Source organism: Coregonus lavaretus (genome assembly GCF_964263955.1).
Source record: "Coregonus lavaretus genome assembly, chromosome: 18".
NCBI classification, from domain to species: Eukaryota; Metazoa; Chordata; class Actinopteri; order Salmoniformes; family Salmonidae; genus Coregonus; species Coregonus lavaretus.
The window spans coordinates 26,692,800-26,712,860 of NC_140005.1; the positions used below are offsets into that span (position 1 = coordinate 26,692,800).

Consider the following 20,061-nt stretch of genomic DNA (forward strand, 5'->3'; position numbering starts at 1 on the left):
TTGCAGTGACGTAGTGTCCCCATGAGTGACAGAACACTGAGCCAATCACGGCGCAAATAGAGAACATTGCCAACCCCTACGCTCCATATTTTCCGCTGGCTTCCCCACCACCACAGAAAGCACTGAGCTAGGCTGAAACACCTGCATTTTGGAGGTGCCTTACTCAAGAAAGCAAAAAAGAGACCAAGTTTGTATGCGGCTTTATTAACTCAATGATTATTTATTTTTACACTGTTTGCACATTGATATGTGACATGTATTAATGCCAAAATAACATGCAAAATAGGCAACCCAATTTTTTAAAAAGTGTTCTATATTTTTTTTAGCTAAACAGGTGAGGCTCAAAACAGGTGGGGCTCTACCCCACTTGCCCTGAATGACGGGTCGCCACTGGTGTGAATAATGTGAGAAATATGTGATTTTAATACAATAGGTAGGCAACGCAGACATAGCAGAAAGAGGACCGTTTAAAAACAATCTGTGTGACAAAAATATTTTCATTCCAAAGTCATCTGACCGCCGGCTCCAGCCTGCAGCATGAAAAATTCCGACCGCGCCGCAATGATCTCTGTCGGGACCCGCATCCCTGGATACAGATGTGTTAGCATGGCCAGTCATGTTCATATAATCTCAGACATAAATTACTGCAGTTTAAGACCATCAATAGAACGTACTATATGCCAGTGAAACAGAAATTGCATTATTCTGATAGAGGTGTAAAGCACAAAACGGGACATATTTGTATATGTTGTGGTCTTGTGAAGGCTAGCTGAATTCTGGCAAAGAGTATGTTATTTTATCTCAGCATGTCTACAGATTCTCCCTTCTCCCTGTTTTTGTTTGCTTGGAAATGTTGATACTGGAGACTGTTATCAGAAGAAACTGTGTAACCTAGCATTTATAGTGGTTAATTCATTAATTGGAAGGTTGGTTATGTACAGTTTCACTAAGATTAAGGGTATACTGTGCAACTTTCATAAGGTCTGGATGCCTTATATGGAATATTGTACGACAAAAGGAGTATTAGGCAATCCCTAGCTGCTGGGCTGCACAGTCCTGGCCATGGGGGTCTGCTGTACTGTTGTCACTCTGGCCTTGGCCTAACACACCTGAAACCAATAATGAATGTTTCACTAAGATCCTAAATGTGAGTGGGGTGTGTTGGGTTGGGGCGCTACAGGGCGGTGGACCCCTAGGGGCAGGACGGGGCTACCCAGCTATATTGTGTGCAAGTAAAAAGAGCTCTACAGAACTATTAGGCCTATGATATGAATTATATGGAGGGTGTACTATTTCTGTGTGTCAATGTGTAGGTGTATGTGTGTTTTCATTCAACTTTTGTTTTCCAAACCATTCCCTTGAGACATAAAAAAAGATGGGAAGGAAGTTGTGTTGGGGAGAGAGTTGAGTTATTGACTAGACTGGTGGGAGTCGGGCGTGTAGGCAGCTCGGGTTGGCTGGGCGGTCTGGTTGAAATTTTATATAGAGGATGTCTTAAAGACAATCAAAAGTTGTCTTTGTACTTTATTTGTAAGAGTTGTTCATTTGTTAGGCTATTGGTTAAAGGTGCAACACAATATTGATTATTGAATTATCATGGATCTAGTTCAGTCTTATCAATCACTTAAACATATTTAATAATCTCTTACCAAGCTTGATCAGTAATATAATACTCTTATTCCTTTTATTTATTTACCTTATGTAGAATCTATGAGAATAGAAAGGTTCAGAACTTTTGTGAAACATCACAGCACAGTTGAAAAATATATGGCAAATAGAAATAAAAATGGTATGGTGTTCAGAGACAGATGAGAAGGATTGTGTGGAGATGAAGGATGGAACTAAAAACAAACATAAGATAACTAATATAAAATATACTGTGTCAGTAAAATGTATATAGAATGTATAAACTGGAAGTAGAAGCATAAGTGTTGCTGTCCATTAGTTTACTCCAATTAGGTGAGGGATGGGAGGGTTAGGGGAAAATAATAAAGGAAAATGTATTTAAAAAATAGATATATATATTTACAAAAAATATATGGGGAATTGGAAATGATGCAGACAATTACATTGATGGAAGCCACAATCTATGTGCAATAATGAAGCTAATCTACCCCCCCCCCAAAATTATATTTATATATTTTTAATAATAATTGTAAAAATGTATTATGTCCCCCCACTTCTAAAACCAAAGTTGCGCCCCTGCTGAACATACAGTTTGAGCCCCATCATAGAGTTCATTTAGCATCAGCCCCATTTTTATTTGTGTCCATTTAATCAATGAGGTGTCTTAAAGCATCCCTTTGATTACATAAATCATTATTCTACGTTTGATTTGTGCGAGGTGATTATACTTGTGATCCTACTGTACAGTATGTTATTTTTCTCAGACAGCTTGGTTAGGGTACCATCTCTGTGGTAGGCTCCTGTATCTAGGCCCGTTCCTTATCTGTCTGGGAGGAGGAGAGGCAGGAGAAAGGAATGTCAGCCAGACAGTCTGTATTGGTGACGGTGACCTGCATGTCACTGAAGAGAGCTCTTCTACTATCTCCAGTGTTCCCTGCGGTTCCCAGTTCCCTCTTCAGCTCAGTGAGACGCTGCAGGATCACCTGCCTCTCCCTTCCCCGCATCAAGCCCCTGAAGTACAGCACAGCCGACAGGTGCTTCTTACTGCAGACAGAGACAAAAAATTCAGTGAATCTTGATTTGGAGTAGTTTACTAAAGTTCAATCAACAAATCAAATGTCACAGAGAGGTTCACAAAAATCCAGACCAGGGCAATGTTCTGGGAAAATACAGCACTTTTACAAGTGTTCTGTCACCCCTGCTTTGCAGTCAATTCAATTCAAAGGGCTTTATTGGCATGGGAAACATTGAGAAAGCAAGTGAAATAGATAATAAACAAAAGTGAAATAAACAATAAAAAATGAACAGTAAACTTTACAATCGCAAAAGTTTCAAAACAATAGGGACATTTCAAATGTCATATTATGGCTGTGTACAGTGTTAAAAAAGGGAAAATAAATAAGCATAAATATGGGTTGTATTTACAACGGTGTTTGTTCTTCACTGGTTGCCCTTTTCTTGTGGCAACTTGTCACAAATCTTGCTGCTGTGATGGCACACTGTGGTATTTCACCCAGTAGATATGAGAGTTGTTCAACATTTGATTTGTTTTCAAATTCTTTGTGGGTCTGTGTAATCTGAGGGAAAGTCTCTCTCTCAACAGGCTCAGGCTGGTCTTGCCCCTCCTACTTCCTGTATTTACTGCTGTTGGGAATCAACAATGCTCTCTGCGCTCTCTCAATCTGCTACTGTCAACCTGCTTCCTCTGTCTGATGAACACTGCTAACTACTGACCTACTTTCTTCCACTACTGTTCTTCTCTCCTCACAGCAACAGGGCCATAACAGAGTCAGAGTAGAATTCATATGATGTTTTTTTAAAACTTTGATTATCTTTTGTAATTTATACTGTGCATATTACACCTGTATACTCTGTTGATTATCCAAATCAACAGATACAAGGTGTGACCACAGGAATATGCATGTTATTACCTGATGTCTGGGTAGTCTGCTACTAAACCTTCCAGGTGGTTCTTTATGTTCCTCTTGTTTGTTTCACCAATGATGTTACTCAGGTGGTCTCCTACTGGGTGGAGCCAGTCATGGGTTGTCTTATAGAAGAGGAAAGTATTTTGAGTGTGTCTAGTAGTCTTGAATGGTTATAGCAAGTCAGTAATATTCTTCAAAGCACAAAGACATAACGATGAAACAAATGTATGTACTATAGTATTCTACATTTTGAACATGAAAAGTGGAATGTGTGTGGATGTAAATTGACAAAAAAATCTTATAACAGATTGTGGTTCAGGGTTAAGAAGTGTTAGCTACCATTTCCTCAAACAGATCCTTGAGTTTATCCCACTGCATCCTCATCTTGGTGGCTGCTTTGTCATGCTTTCTGTTCTTACAGGAGTAGTTGTTTTTCATTAGCTGGGATACATACTCTTTCACCACGTAGTAGTGCAAGCGGCTCACAAAGGTCTGATGCAGAGGAACACATGGAACAGTGGGGCAAGAGAAAGGAATTTAAAAGAAAAATGAAAGTCTGCTGTTTTCACTGTTTACGTTCTTTCTTTCACATGACTGACACAATCCTAATCAACTAATTGACACCCATCCTCCTCCTCTTCCTTTTACTGCTTTTCCTGGCACTTCACCCCTATTTCCACATCAACTCAAGAAGCTACTTTAATACATTTTCCATTCTATGCATGGTCACCTTCCAGTAACACTCTTTAGGAAACAGAATAGCTGTCACGGATTCGGCCGAGGCTGCTCCTCCTCCTTGCTCGGGCAGGCTTCGGCGTTCGTCGTCCCCGGAGTACTAGCTGCCACCGTTGAATGTTATCGATGTTTGTTTGGTTTTGTCTTCCTTGTACACCTGTTTCCATTTAGTGTTCATTATGTCCCCTATAAGTTTCTCGTTTTGTTTGTAGTTAGTTGTGTGTAATTGTACGCCTGTCTGTTGGGGTTTGTTGGATTTTGCATTCTCATATTCAAGAATAGTTACGCACTGTTTGCGCATCTCTTGTATTTAGTGTTTTACGCACGGTCTGCGTATCACTCGCCTCCGTCGTTTGAGGCTCTTTATTTTGTATTTGTCCTTTTCCTGATGAGTAAAGTCTGTTTGGATTAAGCTTCTGTGTCCTGCGCCTGACTCCACCACCACATCGACATCAGTACCACTGACAATAGCAGGAAGGCTGCCGGCCCGGACACGGTCTCTCCAGCCATACTTAAGCACTGCGCTGACCAGCTCTACCGTTTTCACAAACATATTAAACCAGTCACTAGAGCAATGCACTGTTCCTGTATGTTTCATTGTTCCAGTCCCCCCCCCCCGAAAAAAAAAGGTGTCCTGCCTGAACGATTAAAGACCTGTAGCGCTCACCTTGGTCATCATGAAAACCTTTGAGCGTCTGGTACTGTCCCATCTCACAACCATCAATTATGCTTTCCTCGACCCACTGCAGTTTGCCTACAGAGCTAACAGGTCTGTGGACGACGTTGTCAACATGGGCCTACACCACATCCTCAAACACTTTGATAACCCAAAGACATATGCAAGGATAATGTTTGTGGGAAAACACCTTTTGGAACTCTTTATCCCTCAGCACCGGAGCGCCGCAAGGATGCATGCTCTCACCTCTTCTCACTCTACACCAATGACTGCACCTTCAATAACGCAACTGTCAAACTACTCAAGTTTGCAGATGACACCACTATGGTCCATGTACCGTGGAGAGGTCGACCGGCTAGTGGCCTGGTGCAGTCGCAATAAACTGGAACTCAACACAGGCAAAACCACTGAAATGGTGGTTGACTTCAGAAACCGCCCCCCACCATCTCTCCCCCTCGAGATTGATGGCAAACTACAATGCATTGTCCGGTTTGAAAAGAGGGTCATCGGCTGCCACCTGCCCTCCATCGAGGTCCTGCATGACTCCAGGGCAAGGAAGCGTGCAAGAAAGATTATCGCCGACCCCTCCCACGCCGGTGACCCCCTCCTCCAAAAATTCATCTCTGGCAGGCGGTTCAGGTCACTCATGACTAAAACCTCCTACCACCTGAAAAGTTTCTTCCCCCGGGCTGTGGCCCTCTCTGACCGGCCATCTGGCCCATAGAGACTAAAGGACTATACACTCTATCGCATCAAGCTTCTCTGAACTATACACAAAATAACTGCACTATACTGCATTGCACTCTGTCCATCTCTCTGCATGTAGATATATTCATTTGATATATTTCATTATTTATATATTCATACTGACACTGTAAATGAGTACATCCACTGTATATCAACCGTATACCCACTGTTCATTTGTATATCTGCTCATTCTCTTATAGATCTATGCTCACTCTACCTAGTTGTATTATTTCATGTATGTACACTTTGTTTAAACTCTGTTGTCTGTATTCTGTCTCTAAATGTTGTCCATCACTAGCAGCACCATACCACCAAGTACAATTCTGAGTATTTGCTTTATTGAGTGTTATATCCTTTATTTAAAACAATATGAACAGCACTTCCCGATTCCTTACCTGTACATATGGAGGTCTCATTTGTGAACAGCGCTGGGACAGCTTCTCTGTCCTGCTATACAGCTGTTGGAAGTCCTCATCTGTGGAGAGCCACTTCCTCGTCATCATTCTCCTGAGGTAGGGCTGGAAAATACAACAGACACATATTAACCCACCCATTCCCTCACTAATTTTTTCATGAATTAATTAATTAGTTTGTTCACCCATCCATTACATTGACAACAGGAGCAATTGAGAGTTTAAAAGCCTTTACAAAAACATGTGCAAGGAGGAAATCAGTAGGCTACCAAACTAAGTAACTTCCAGGTCACCCGAGACAAGTAGCAAAGACAGATCTCAATCACCTCAACACACTCTGATCAACTCAGGCTATCATGGCATTTGTAGAACGAGGACAAAGTCAAAGGTCAATCAAACTTCCCTCCCTAACCTACCCTGACATCATTTTTAAACTGGTCCTCCAGGCCCTGGACCAGTCTATGAACCAGGCCATCCACCTCTCTGCTGAGATGGTCCACCTGTGTCGGGCAGCTCTCCCTGTAGCCCTCCATATGCTCCCTGGAGGAAGAGAAAGAGGGAAATGAAACAGGTCAGAGGTTAGGTCAGCTTGTCATGCATACACACCTAGGTTAAATTCATCAGAACACTATGTTGGGGAAGGGGGGTGAAGGGGGATAGCGTGAGGGTTTCAACAGAGGTTGTCAGAATGTTTACGATTTCTGATGTTTTGTTTGTGTAACTATGTGATGTTTCTTGTGAAACTGTGAGGGGTTTTCTGAGTCTGTTTGGAAACTGTTGTGACAGATGGATTTGGCCATTTGGGGAAGAAGGGCTATGTTGTCTTGATGGAGCTGGGTGATGAGATTATCCAAACAAACATTATGCCAATAGTAGGAAATAAGGATAAACAGTATAAAGTTATATCTGGCCATCTCAGACAAGCCCCATCATTATTCTGAGTGTCCTGTCTCCTTGAACATGAATAACTAAATCTGCAAGAGAGAATTCTGACTGTTTCTGCCCATTTGTAATATTATGTTCCTCTTTTTTGACTGACGGAGACATGCTGTGGATTGTTTCTGTGGCATTACCAGCTCTTTGAGCATGGAGAGAGGTATTTCTCTCTCTACAGCTTAAACCCCCAGGCAGTTATTTTACTCAGCTCCGTTTCCCTGAAACCACGTGGTGTTTCTCTCTTTAGACTGGCAGTGATATACTCCAGAGATGCCCATTGGCTGGAAACAGCTTTGCTCTTCAATACACTTTCACTTATACAATAATATGATATAGTGTGCCACTGTGCCTGCATGTTAGTGTGTTTGAGTATGTTTGAGTTTGTTTGTAAGACACTGTACATATTTATCCATAATTCAACATTACTTGTTGTGTATTTCCTTTACGTTTATCTTGAACAGCATCTTGCAGGAAGGCTAAATTACCCTCTTTGGGTTCCACAGAAAATGCACATTAAATAAATACTCTCTTATAGTCGTTTCATCGTCCAAGTTTTCCATCACACTTCTGTTGTATAAGTGGCAACTTCAAATCAGACAGAGTGAAGTTAAACTTGGACCTAAATGCATGGTCTGTGGACGACGCTGTCAACATGGACCTACACTACATCCTCAAACTTCGATAACCCAAAGACATATGCAAGGATATTGTTTGTGGACTTTAGCTCTGCGTTCAATACCATCATCTCAAAACTGCTACAAGACAAACTCTCCCAGCTGAATGTGTCCAGCTCCATCTGTCATTGAATCACTGACTTCCTGCCCAACAGGAAAACACCCTTTGGAACTCTTTATCCCTCAGCACCGGAGTGCCGCAAAGACGCATGCTCTCACCTCTTCTCACCTCTTCTCACTCTACACCAATGACTGCACCTTCAACAACGCATCTGTCAAACTACTCAAGTTTGCAGATGACACCGCTATGGTCGGTCTTATCACCAACGCCGATGAGTCCATGTACCATGGAGAGGTTGACCAGCTAGTGGCCTGGTGCAGTCGCAATAACCTGGAACTCAACACAGGCAAAACCGCGTAAATGGTGGTTGACTTCAGAAACCGCCCCCCACCATCTCTCCCCCTCGAGATTGATGGCAAACTACAACGCATTGTCCGGTCTGAAAAGAGGGTCATCGGCTGCCACCTGCCCTCCATCGAAGTCCAGAGCAATGCACTGTTCCTGTATGTTTCATTGTTCCAGTCCCCCCCCCCCAAAAAAAAAGGTGTCCTGCCTGAACGATTACAGACCTGTAGCGCTCACCTTGGTCATCATGAAAACCTTTGAGCGTCTGGTACTGTCCCATCTCACAACCATCAATTATGCTTTCCTCGACCCACTGCAGTTTGCCTACAGAGCTAACAAGTCTGTGGACGACGCTGTCAACATGGGCCTACACCACATCCTCAAACACTTTGATAACCCAAAGACATATGCAAGGATAATGTTTGTGGGAAAACACCTTTTGGAACTCTTTATCCCTCAGCACCGGAGTGCCGCAAGGATGCATGCTCTCACCTCTTCTCACTCTACACCAATGACTGCACCTTCAATAACGCAACTGTCAAACTACTCAAGTTTGCAGATGACACCACTATGGTCCATGTACCGTGGAGAGGTCGACCGGCTAGTGGCCTGGTGCAGTCGCAATAAACTGGAACTCAACACAGGCAAAACCACTGAAATGGTGGTTGACTTCAGAAACCGCCCCCCACCATCTCTCCCCCTCGAGATTGATGGCAAACTACAACGCATTGTCCGGTCTGAAAAGAGGGTCATCGGCTGCCACCTGCCCTCCATCGAGGTCCTGCACGACTCCAGGGCAAGGAAGCGTGCAAGAAAGATTATCGCCGACCCCTCCCACGCCGGTGACCCCCTCCTCCAAAAATTCATCTCTGGCAGGCGGTTCAGGTCACTCATGACTAAAACCTCCTACCACCTGAAAAGTTTCTTCCCCCGGGCTGTGGCCCTCTCTGACCGGCCATCTGGCCCATAGAGACTAAAGGACTATACACTCTATCGCATCAAGCTTCTCTGAACTATACACAAAATAACTGCACTATACTGCATTGCACTCTGTCCATCTCTCTGCATGTAGATATATTCATTTGATATATTTCATTATTTATATATTCATACTGACACTGTAAATGAGTACATCCACTGTATATCAACCGTATACCCACTGTACATTTGTATATCTGCTCATTCTCTTATAGATCTATGCTCACTCTTGTTGTGTATTTTCTTTATGTTTATCTTGAACAGCATCTTGCAGGCAGGCTAAATTACCCTCTTTGGGTTCCACAGAAAATGCACATGAAATAAATACTCTCTTATAGTCGTTTCATCGTCCCAGTTTTTCATCACACTTCTGTTGTATGAGTGGCAACTTCAAATCAGACAGAGTGAAGTTAAACTTTTACCTAAATGCATGACATTATGCCACTAAAATATGGTTGCTCTAGTCCAAACAAAAAATGTGCATCAAATCACTGAGATAGTATTAAACTAATTGTTACTTAGACTGTACTTCTAATCCAAGACTTCTGTTCTCAGTTCAATCTTTTAGGCAGCATTTCTTTTTAAATTCACACCTTCCTTTGGTGAATGTACCCCAAAGTGTCTGGCAAGCTGAACTGACTGCCTGGCAACTGTTGTTCAGGACATTCTAGTCTACATTGAGGGTGGAGGAAATAAGGAGGGTTGTTGACCGGATGTAATGAAGAGAGGAGTCAGACTTACTTAAGAGCTGTAAAGCTGTTGATGTAAGTTATCTGATAGTCAGCCCAAAGTGAAGAGTTTTCCACACTGTTACAGCAGCACCTTAATTTGGTCTCAAATCTATGAAGATGGAGAGAGAGTGAAGGAGAGATAATAAAACATATATAAGCTATGGGGTTATTAACAAGCAAAGGAGAAGGTCCGGTTTTGTTTTGTTTTTCCAGTGAATAATGGTTAGGATAGAGATAGAAAGAGCAGACTTTGGACTGTTGCAGAGCATACTGTTTGGGAAACTTCTGTAACTCTTCCAGACAGGAACAGACTACTCTCATCTCCAGGTTCGCATCAATCCTCTTGGAGTTAACAGCATTGCTCTCAACTTTCTACAAAGAAAACAACATCAGTTTCAACTCAATAGTAGCCTTAGTAGCCTGTAATAATAATAATATGCCATTTAGCAGACGCTTTTATCCAAAACGACTTACAGTCATGCATGCATACATTTTTTGTGTGAATGGGTGGTCCCGGGGATCGAACCCACTACCTTGGCGTTACAAGCACCATGCTCTACCAGCTGAGCTACAGAGGACCATGCAGGAAAAGGTGCCTGTCACTACAATGAAAATGTAACTAAGTAGGCAATGTTGCCCTCTAATGGAGATATGATGCTATTGCATTATATGAAATAATGACAAAACAATACCGTCCAAATATCCATGTGTATGTCAGAGTTGAAGAAGTGTTCATCATCAGTCTCAGGTGCCTGTTTCTTTATCCAAATGTCCTCGTTTTCAAGCTCTAATATTTTATCCAGCGAAGCTCTCATGTCCTCCTGGAAAAGATATGTAAAGCAAAATAATAATAAAGGCTAAAGGCCTGATGGGCAAAATAACACAATTGTTTGTAAACTCTTCTAGTGTGGTACCTGCTTTCAATCTAAATTCTTCCTAAACATCTTTCCATCTGTCTCTTAGTGGAGTGCTCAATCCCTTACCTTAGCCCGCATGCAGTATTTCGCTTTGAGCTGGTCCAGGAAGCCCTCCTCCAGGGAGAGGCCTGTGTTCTCAGCCTCCATCTCTGGTCTCAATGAAGGACTGGTCATTATCTTCTCACTGTTCAACAGGGATGGTGTCTCTCAGATAAAATAATACTCATCATTTTGAGTCATAGAAAACATTTTGTTTATATACTGTATGTATTTGTCAAGACAATTACTTTTAGCCTTCCTCACCTCTCATAGCGATTGATGATCCAGTCCAGCAGGGTGTAGTAGTCCTTCAGATCTGTCACCTGCTGCTGAAGCATGTTCAGGTGCTGGCTGACAGCACCATGGTAACAGCTCATGTAGGTGCTGAACACGTTGAAGCTGGGTGGGTAAGAGCCCTGCAGCTCTCCCTTCACCTTCTCCAAGTCCTCTACGATGGCCTTGCCCAGCAGACCCAGGTGGATAGCCAGCCAGGAGGCATTCTGCTCGGGCCTGTCCAGATTAACTCTCATCAACGTTGCCTTGACCCCCAAACTCACCGCCTCCCTCCAGGCACCCCGCCAGTCCCCAGGCCCAACCACGCCCCCGGGCTCTGCCTCCCTCTTCTCCTCCTCCTGGATGATGCGGGCCACATGCATCAGGAGCTCCTTGTTGCGGGAGGAAAGGCTGTTGGAGTCGCGCACTATCTCCTTCACCTTTTCCTGCATGGCTCTGTAAAGGATGCTCAGATCCTTCTCCTTCTTGGCCAGCTCCATGGGGGAGGCCTCCTCCGTGCACTCCTCCCTCTCCCGCTGGAACTCCTGGCGTAGGGAGAGGAGATTCAGGTGGGCCTCCTCCAGCACCTCAGTCTTAATCAGCTCGTTGATCTGCATCACTGGAGAGGAAGAGCAGACAACTTTGTTATCTAGGCTGTTATACCTAATACACACATACTGCACAAACACAAGCGTAGTGATTTAGGCGGCAGGTAGCTTAGTGGTTAAGAGCGTTGTGCCAGTAACCGAAAGGTCGCTGGTTCTAATCCCCGAGCCGACTAGGTGAAAAATTTGTCGATGTGCCCTTGAGCAAGGCACTTAACCCCAATTGCTCATGTAATGACTAAAATGTAAATGTAAATTTACATCACAGATAAGATCTCTTGTGATCTCTGTTGCTAAAACAAAGAAAGATGGATGAGACAAATCAAAGTGAGTGAGTGAGTGGGAGGGAGTGAGTGAGAGAGTGAGAGAGGGAGCCTCACCTGAGAGGGGTGTGAGGGGTATCTCTGGGAGTATGTATGACTCTTTGATCTCTATGCTCTCCTTCTCCCTCTCTCGCTTCTCCTCCACTGTGATCTCAGTGACAGACGGGAGCCGCACCTGTTTGAGGGTCTTGTCCTTCTTATTCCCCACAAGTCGCAAACTCCGTCGGATGGAAGCCCCCTTCTTCAGAAGAGAGTCCCCAATGGCTGATGAGTCTATAGATGGCCAATACGGAGATCAGATTATGAAGACCTTACAAAGCTCTCTAGAATTCTGTCAGTGAAAAAAATACTGCAAACAGCCTCTAAAAACAACCATTGACTGGTTGGTTGGGTAAACAGCGGTGTACCTGAGTGTGATCTGGAGTGTTTCTTCTGGGATGGTGGTGAATCTTTTGCACTCTCTCCTCCCTCCTTCCTTTGGAAGAACCCACCCGGACTCTTCAGGGGAGAGGCCACAGGAGACCCAGCACTCAAACCTGAGAGAGAGAGAGAGAGTTGCTGATCTCTTTGACATTGAATACCGGTAGTAATTTAACTAATTTGCAGTGTAATAGTGGGTGTGCTGACCGTACACACACACAAACAAACAAACAAACAAACGGACAGTCGCACAGTCACACACACAAACACACACACAAACACAGAAAAAGTCAACCTACGTTGGCAACTGGTTAAGCAGGTTCTGTCAGATTTGTTATTGTACAAAGGTTAGTTATGTTAATGTATATCCTGCTTGGTTGGGAGCTGTTTTCTGAGTTGAGCATTAACTTAATTAAGATAGGAATGTCAGTTATTGAGTAATGAGGAAAACTCCCTGCTCAGTCTGGCTATGTCAGGCTGAAAATAAATACAAGTCCTCAATACAGTGCATAAGAGAGTCCTTCCTGTCATTTATACTGTCATTCTGTGTGTCCTGAGACTTCCTCTTCCCATGACCTTGGGAAGCCATTTCTTGACTCAAGAGCATATTTCATAACTCACTTAATTTGACAGAGGGACAAACCTAAGGAAAACTTACTTGGTGAGGGAGGGGGTGGCAGCTGATGGGTCAGAGATGTCACTTCAGGTTCAATACTGTGTCCCCCCTGGTCTGAATTGGGTCTGTCCTTTGACCCTTTGCTGTTTGAAAACAGAGGACTCTTCTCTCCAACCTGCTTCATGCTCTCCCTAAATTGCTTAATCATCCCCAGTTTCTTGTCCTTCACCGGGCCGTTGGGTTGGGTCTTCCCGTTCCTCTCCATGGTGGATTTGAGGGAGGATCTGTCCTCCTCTAGACCCCGAGCTTCATTCACCTCCTCCATGTCCCCAGGTTCCCCAATCTCTGCCATCTGATAACCGCTTGGCATCGAATGTCCCTGGTTACTAAAATAAAATGGTAGGGGAAAGATGAAGATTGTCTCTAGAAAATCAATTGCTTGTGTCAGGCAAGGAGGTGTTTGTGGAACGTGTTTTTAAAAGTGCCTGTAGCTTTTGGTGCCTGTCTTCACAGTCAGCAGGAACAGCTTCTGTTCACAGACAACATGCCATTTTCTCTTGAAGGTAAGAGGGACAGGGTGTGTCGTCACGGTAACCAACCCAACCTGGCGAAGTACCTCAAGTTAAAAATAAGGGTAGCATTCCTACATTGCGTAAGAATCATATGTAGATACATTAATTTGTGTACAACCTGTAATTACTATGTAGGGAGTATTATATTCTAATATGCCGCTAGGCCAGGGACAAACAAGTCACAGGTCACTGCTAAGAATGGATTTTTATAAAAGTGTGCCTTCAGTAGGGATTTAAAAGGGGCACTGAATCCGCAAGCCTGATCTCCTCTGGCAGACCATTCAAAATCTAGGGGCCCTAATGGCAAATGCCCGGTCTCCTTTAGTTTTCAACTTTGGAATGGCCAACAGTGCATTGCAAGAGGATATCATGCTGCGTCCTGGCTCATAAACCGAGCCTTAAACGTGATTAATACAATTTAAAAATCAATTCTAAAAGTGATTGGTAGCCAGTGTACAGTAGAGAAGCTAAAATAGGTGTGACATGGGTACATTTTCTGGTACCTGTTAAAAGCCAAGCTGCAGCATTTTGAACTATATGTAGACAGAATGATTTCTGACTAAGACATGTATACAAAGAGTTACAGTAATCTAGGCGTGAGGAAATAAATTCATGCATAACTTTCTCCAGATCAGTGACTGAAATAAAATACTTGACTTTGGCTATATTTCTAAGATGATAAAAGCAGGACTGGGGCCTTCCAAGTGGCTCAGTGGTCTAAGGCACTGCGATGTGCCACTAGAGATCCTGGTTCGAGTCCAGGTTCTGTCGCAGCCGGCCGCGACCGGGAGACACATAGGGCGGTGCACAATTGGCCCGGCGTCGTCCAGGTTAGGGGAGGGTTTGGCCGGCAGGGATGTTCTTGTCCCATTGCGCACTAGCGACTCCTGTGGCGGGCTGGGCGCAGTGCATGCTGACACGGTCGCCAGGTGTACAGCGTTTCCTCCAACACATTGGTGCGGCTGGCTTCTGGGTTGCGGACATTGTGTCAAGAAGCAGTGCGGCTCGGTTGGGTTGTGTTTCGGAGGACGCACGGCTCTCGACCGTCGCCTCTCCCGTGTCCATACGGGAGTTGCAGCGATGGGACAAGACTGTAACTACCAATTGGATACCACGAAATTGGGGTGAAAAGGAGTAACAAAAAAATATGTATACACAAAAAAAAACTGGACTGGACAATCATCTTTACATACAACAAGATTAAGATTAGGGTTGAAGAAGGTTTCTGGCCATAGGCTTTACATTGGTGGACAAAGGACCAAGGTTATTCTCAGTCTGGGTTCTAGTCATTGAGCTGGAGGAAATTGTCAGACATCCAACATACAATATCAGCAAGACACTTGTGAAGGGTAGCTACGTTAGCTTGATCACTGGGTCTGATTGGTAAATAAAGCTGTGTGTCATCCGCATAGCAGTGAAACTGAATTTTGTGATTGCAAATGATGTCACCAAGGGGATATACAGTGGGGAAAAAAAGTATTTAGTCAGCCACCAATTGTGAATGTTCTCCCACTTAAAAAGATGAGAGAGGCCTGTAATTTTCATCATAGGTACACGTCAACTATGACAGACAAAATGATGGAAAAAAATCCAGAAAATCACATTGTAGGATTTTTTATGAATTTATTTGCAAATTATGGTGGAAAATAAGTATTTGGTCAATAACAAAAGTTTCTCAATACTTTGTTATATACCCTTTGTTGGCAATGACACAGGTCAAACGTTTTCTGTAAGTCTTCACAAGGTTTTCACACACGGTATTTTGGCCCTTTCTCCATGCAGATCTCCTCTAGAGCGTGATGTTTTGGGGCTGTCGCTGGGCAACACGGACTTTCAACTCCCTCCAAAGATTTTCTATGGGGTTGAGATCTGGAGACTGGCTAGGCCATTCCAGGACCTTGAAATGCTTCTTACGAAGCCACTCCTTCGTTGCCCGGGCGGTGTGTTTGGGATCATTGTCATACTGAAAGACCCAGCCACGTTTCATCTTCAATGCCCTTGCTGATGGAAGGAGGTTTTCACTCAAAATCTCACGATACATGGCCCCATTCATTCTTTCCTTTACACGGATCAGTCGTCCTGGTCCCTTTGCAGAAAAACAGCCCCAAAGCATGATGTTTCCACCCCCATGCTTCACAGTAGGTATGGTGTTCTTTGGATGCAACTCAGCATTCTTTGTCCTCCAAACACGACGAGTTGAGTTTTTACCAAAAAGTTCTATTTTGGTTTCATCTGACCATATGACATTCTCCCAATCCTCTTCTGGATCATCCAAATGCACTCTAGCACGGGCCTGGACATGTACTGGCTTAAGCAGGGGGACACGTCTGGCACTGCAGGATTTAAGTCCCTGGCGGCGTAGTGTGTTACTGATGGTAGGCTTTGTTACTTTGGTCCCAGCTCTCTGCAGGTCATTCACTAGGTCCCCCCGTGTGGTTCTGGGATTTTTGCTCACCGGTCTTGTGATCATTTTGACCCCACGGGGTGAGATTTTGCGTGGAGCCCCAGATCGAGGGAGATTATCAGTGGTCTTGTATGCCTTCCATTTCCTAATAATTGCTCCCACAGTTGATTTCTTCAAACCAAGCTGCTTACCTATTGCAGATTCAGTCTTCCCAGCCTGGTGCAGGTCTACACTTTTGTTTCTGGTGTCCTTTGACAGCTCTTTGGTCTTGGCCATAGTGGAGTTTGGAGTGTGACTGTTTGAGGTTGTGGACAGGTGTCTTTTATACTGATAACAAGTTCAAACAGGTGCCATTAATACAGGTAACGAGTGGAGGACAGAGGAGCCTCTTAAAGAAGAAGTTACAGGTCTGTGAGAGCCAGAAATCTTGCTTGTTTGTAGGTGACCAAATACTTATTTTCCACCATAATTTGCAAATAAATTCCTTAAAAATCCTACAATGTGATTTTCTGGAATTTTTTTCCTCAATTTGTCTCTCATATTTGACGTGTACCTATGATGAAAATTACAGGCCTCTCTCATCTTTTTAAGTGGGAGAACTTGCACAATTGGTGGCTGACTAAATACTTTTTTTCCCCACTGTATGTACAGGGAAAAAAGGATGGGGCCCAGAATTGACACCCTGAGGGACACCATAGTGAATAGGTGCTGGGGATGATACTGAACCACCCATGCTCACTGAGAAACGTCTGTCACATAAATATGATCTGAACCAATCGAGGGCAATGCTATAGATTCCCACCCACCTCTCCAGCCGGTAGACAAGAATGTTATGATCGATAGTATCAAACGCGTCACTGAGATCCAAAAGAACTAGGATAGAGCATTCACCAAATAAGTTGTTCATACTCAAATAAGCCACCAATTGCTTGAAAACAACTTTCACTCTTGCATCTTTAACCGCAACATTGTAGTTCCTCATCAGATCCTTCATTATCTCATAGAATATTTGAAGTTTGCAGGCCTTCCATTTATGTTCAGCCTAAGTTCTAAGTTCACTTTTTAAGGTACGAGTGTGGTCATTTAACCAAGGTACCCCCTAATTGATTTGCAGTGTTGGGGAAGCTACTCTGAAAATACAGTGGGGGAAAAAAGTATTTAGTCAGCCACCAATTGTGCAAGTTCTCCCACTTAAAAAGATGAGAGAGGCCTGTAATTTTCATCATAGGTACACGTCAATTATGACTGACAAAATGAGATTTTTTTTCTCCAGAAAATCACATTGTAGGATTTTTAATGAATTTATTTGCAAATTATATGGTGGAAAATAAGTATTTGGTCACCTACAAACAAGCAAGATTTCTGGCTCTCACAGACCTGTAACTTTTTCTTTAAGAGGCTCCTCTGTCCTCCACTCGTTACCTGTATTAATGGCACCTGTTCGAACTTGTTATCAGTATAAAAGACACCTGTCCACAACCTCAAACAGTCACACTCCAAACTCCACTATGGCCAAGACCAAAGAGCTGTCAAAGGACACCAGAAACAAAATTGTAGACCTGCACCAGGCTGAGAAGACTGAATCTGCAATAGGTGAGCAGCTTGGTTTGAAGACATCAACTGTGGGAGCAATTATTAGGAAATGGAAGACATACAAGACCACTGATAATCTCCCTCGATCTGGGGCTCCACGCAAGATCTCACCCCGTGGGGTCAAAATGATCACAAGAACGGTGAGCAAAAATCCCAGAACCACACGGGGGGACCTAGTGAATGACCTGCAGAGAGCTGGGACCAAAGTAACAAAGCCTACCATCAGTAACACACTACGCCGCCAGAGACTCAAATCCTGCAGTGCCAGACGTGTCCCCCTGCTTAAGCCAGTACATGTCCAGGCCCATCTGAAGTTTGCTAGAATGCATTTGGATGATCCAGACGAGGATTGGGAGAATGTCATATGGTCAGATGAAACCAAAATAGAACTTTTTGGTAAAAACTCAACTCGTCGTGTTTGGAGGACAAAGAATGCTGAGTTGCATCCAAAGAACACCATACCTACTGTGAAGCATGGGGGTGGAAACATCATGCTTTGGGGCTGTTTTTCTGCAAAGGGACCAGGACGACTGATCCGTGTAAAGGAAAGAATGAATGGGGCCATGTATCGTGAGATTTTGAGTGAAAACCTCCTTCCATCAGCAAGGGCATTGAAGATGAAACGTGGCTGGGTCTTTCAGCATGTCAATGATCCCAAACACACCGCCCGGGCAACGAAGGAGTGGCTTCGTAAGAAGCATTTCAAGGTCCTGGAGTGGCCTAGCCAGTCTCCAGATCTCAACCCCATAGAAAATCTTTGGAGGGAGTTGAAAGTCTGTGTTGCCCAGCGACAGCCCCAAAACATCACTGCTCTAGAGGAGATCTGCATGGAGGAATGGGCCAAAATACCAGCAACAGTGTGTGAAAACCTTGTGAAGACTTACAGAAAACTTTTGACCTGTGTCATTGCCAACAAAGGGTATATAACAAAGTATTGAGAAACTTTTGTTATTGACCAAATACTTATTTTACACCATAATTTGCAAATAAATTCATAAAAAATCCTACAATGTGATTTTCTGGATTCTTTTTCTCATTTTGTCTTTCATAGTTGATGTGTACCTATGATATAAATTACAGGCCTCTCTCATCTTTTTAAGTGGGAGAACTTGCACAATTGGTGGCTGACTAAATACTTTTTTCCCCCACTGTATAGTTTACCAAGCTACCAATTACTTCACACTGGAAGAAGTTAAGCTACACTAAAGCTACCCTTAAGAAAAATATAGCTTACTTAACTGAAGTTACTTAGAAAAAGTAGTTAACTACATCCAAACTACTTTGTGAAAAATTACCATATCTAAATCTGAAATGTCATTGACTACAAAATGCAAGAACAGATCACTCTGGAGTCAGATGTCAACAGAATGTGTAATTAAACCTATTAAAAACAAAAATTGAGAATTAGGCACACACACAAGTGTTTCAAGTGAGAATTAGGCAGGTTTGATTACAAAAAAGAAAGGACATTCTTGCCTACTTCACACATATTTTATTATTATTTTTGCAAATAAAAGTAGTGTGTAGTTCCAGTAGTTAGCTATACCACTAAATGGCAAAAATGTAAAAACATTAGCAGAATACTACTGAAAACACTACCAAGATTTGAATTTAGTTCAACTACCACCAAGCCACTGCTAAATGTAATTAAATGACTAGTTAAACTAAATGTACAATAGTTCACTACTCCCCAACACTGTTGATGAATAAACATCCTCTCCACTTAAGTTTCCATGAGAGAGACAGCTTATTTGTTGATAGCTGCAGTAACATGTTAAAACTTGCCTGTAAAAATTTAAAGAGCAGTTTCTTATCTATTGAAGTATGTCTCTGCACAGCCCTACAGTACATTCATCACCATTTTCAGAGCAATACTTAGCATGCAGAGGCTAAAGAGTTCAATTGTATGACAAATGCCCCAATTATGCATGAAACCTAGTCTGTAAAAACAATCTGCCTCAGCATAATCCCCTGCTCCTATTTGCTGTAGGGGAAAACATTACAGACATACAGACAAATGTTTCTCATAAGCATACACCCTTTCAAATTTCAAAAGAATATAGCCTCACTCACCTGAGCAACACTTTTTACCGTCTGGAGCGGTGACAAGGCATACCAGTCTGGGGATTTCACTGCTTCCACTTTCATGTTGACCTCGACCAGTAGTGACAGGTAGCTACAGAATTCTTGGGTAACCAACCATATCGCAGCAATAATGTGGGCTTGAGACAACCTGCGCATGAGAGAAGCAAAGATCACATATTGTTAGAAAGTTAATCATTACATTACACTGTGTATTTGTTGGTGTACCGTCAATATTTGCTGTAGCTAGGCCTAAATCCGTGGCAAAGAAAATTACACACGATATCGAACGACGATGCTTTTAAACCAGACTGCACTTACATACAGGCATAGTTTTGAGATATCCCAACATGGAGTTCTACAGTTG

At 43.1% G+C, this 20,061-nt stretch overlaps 1 protein-coding gene across 2 annotated transcripts; it reads right to left on the bottom strand.

The window, feature by feature from the left end:
• Nucleotides 1–1,662: 1,662 nt before the first annotated feature.
• LOC311145711 (exocyst complex component 3-like protein 4) lies at nt 1,663–19,783 on the bottom strand. 2 transcript variants are annotated; one of them, XM_084181982.1, is made up of 14 exons: nt 19,686–19,783; nt 13,086–13,429; nt 12,415–12,543; nt 12,065–12,280; nt 11,071–11,698; nt 10,834–10,951; nt 10,543–10,671; nt 10,122–10,222; nt 9,861–9,959; nt 6,542–6,665; nt 6,108–6,230; nt 3,894–4,046; nt 3,558–3,676; nt 1,663–2,670 (listed from the first exon to the last, which is right to left on the bottom strand). In XM_084181982.1, exons 2-14 carry the CDS (start codon nt 13,411–13,413, stop codon nt 2,433–2,435), a joined length of 2,505 nt encoding a protein of 834 aa, XP_084038108.1. In that variant the 5' UTR covers nt 13,414–13,429; nt 19,686–19,783; the 3' UTR covers nt 1,663–2,432. The 2 variants fall into 2 exon arrangements, with proteins under 2 accessions (XP_084038108.1, XP_084038107.1); XM_084181981.1 differs by having other exon boundaries at nt 9,861–10,222.
• Nucleotides 19,784–20,061: the final 278 nt, after the last annotated feature.

Bases quoted from the DNA above. Each gene is read 5' to 3' on its own strand.
- LOC311145711 (XM_084181981.1), bottom strand. From the start codon at position 13,413: ATGCCAAGCGGTTATCAGATGGCAGAGATTGGGGAACCTGGGGACATG. The intron at 12,544-13,085 runs GTAAGTTTTCCT...TCTCTCTCTCAG, and splicing joins GCCACCCCCTCCCTCACCAA to GTTTGAGTGCTGGGTCTCCT. The intron at 3,677-3,893 runs GTAGCTAACACT...CTCTTCTATAAG, and splicing joins AGGATCTGTTTGAGGAAATG to ACAACCCATGACTGGCTCCA.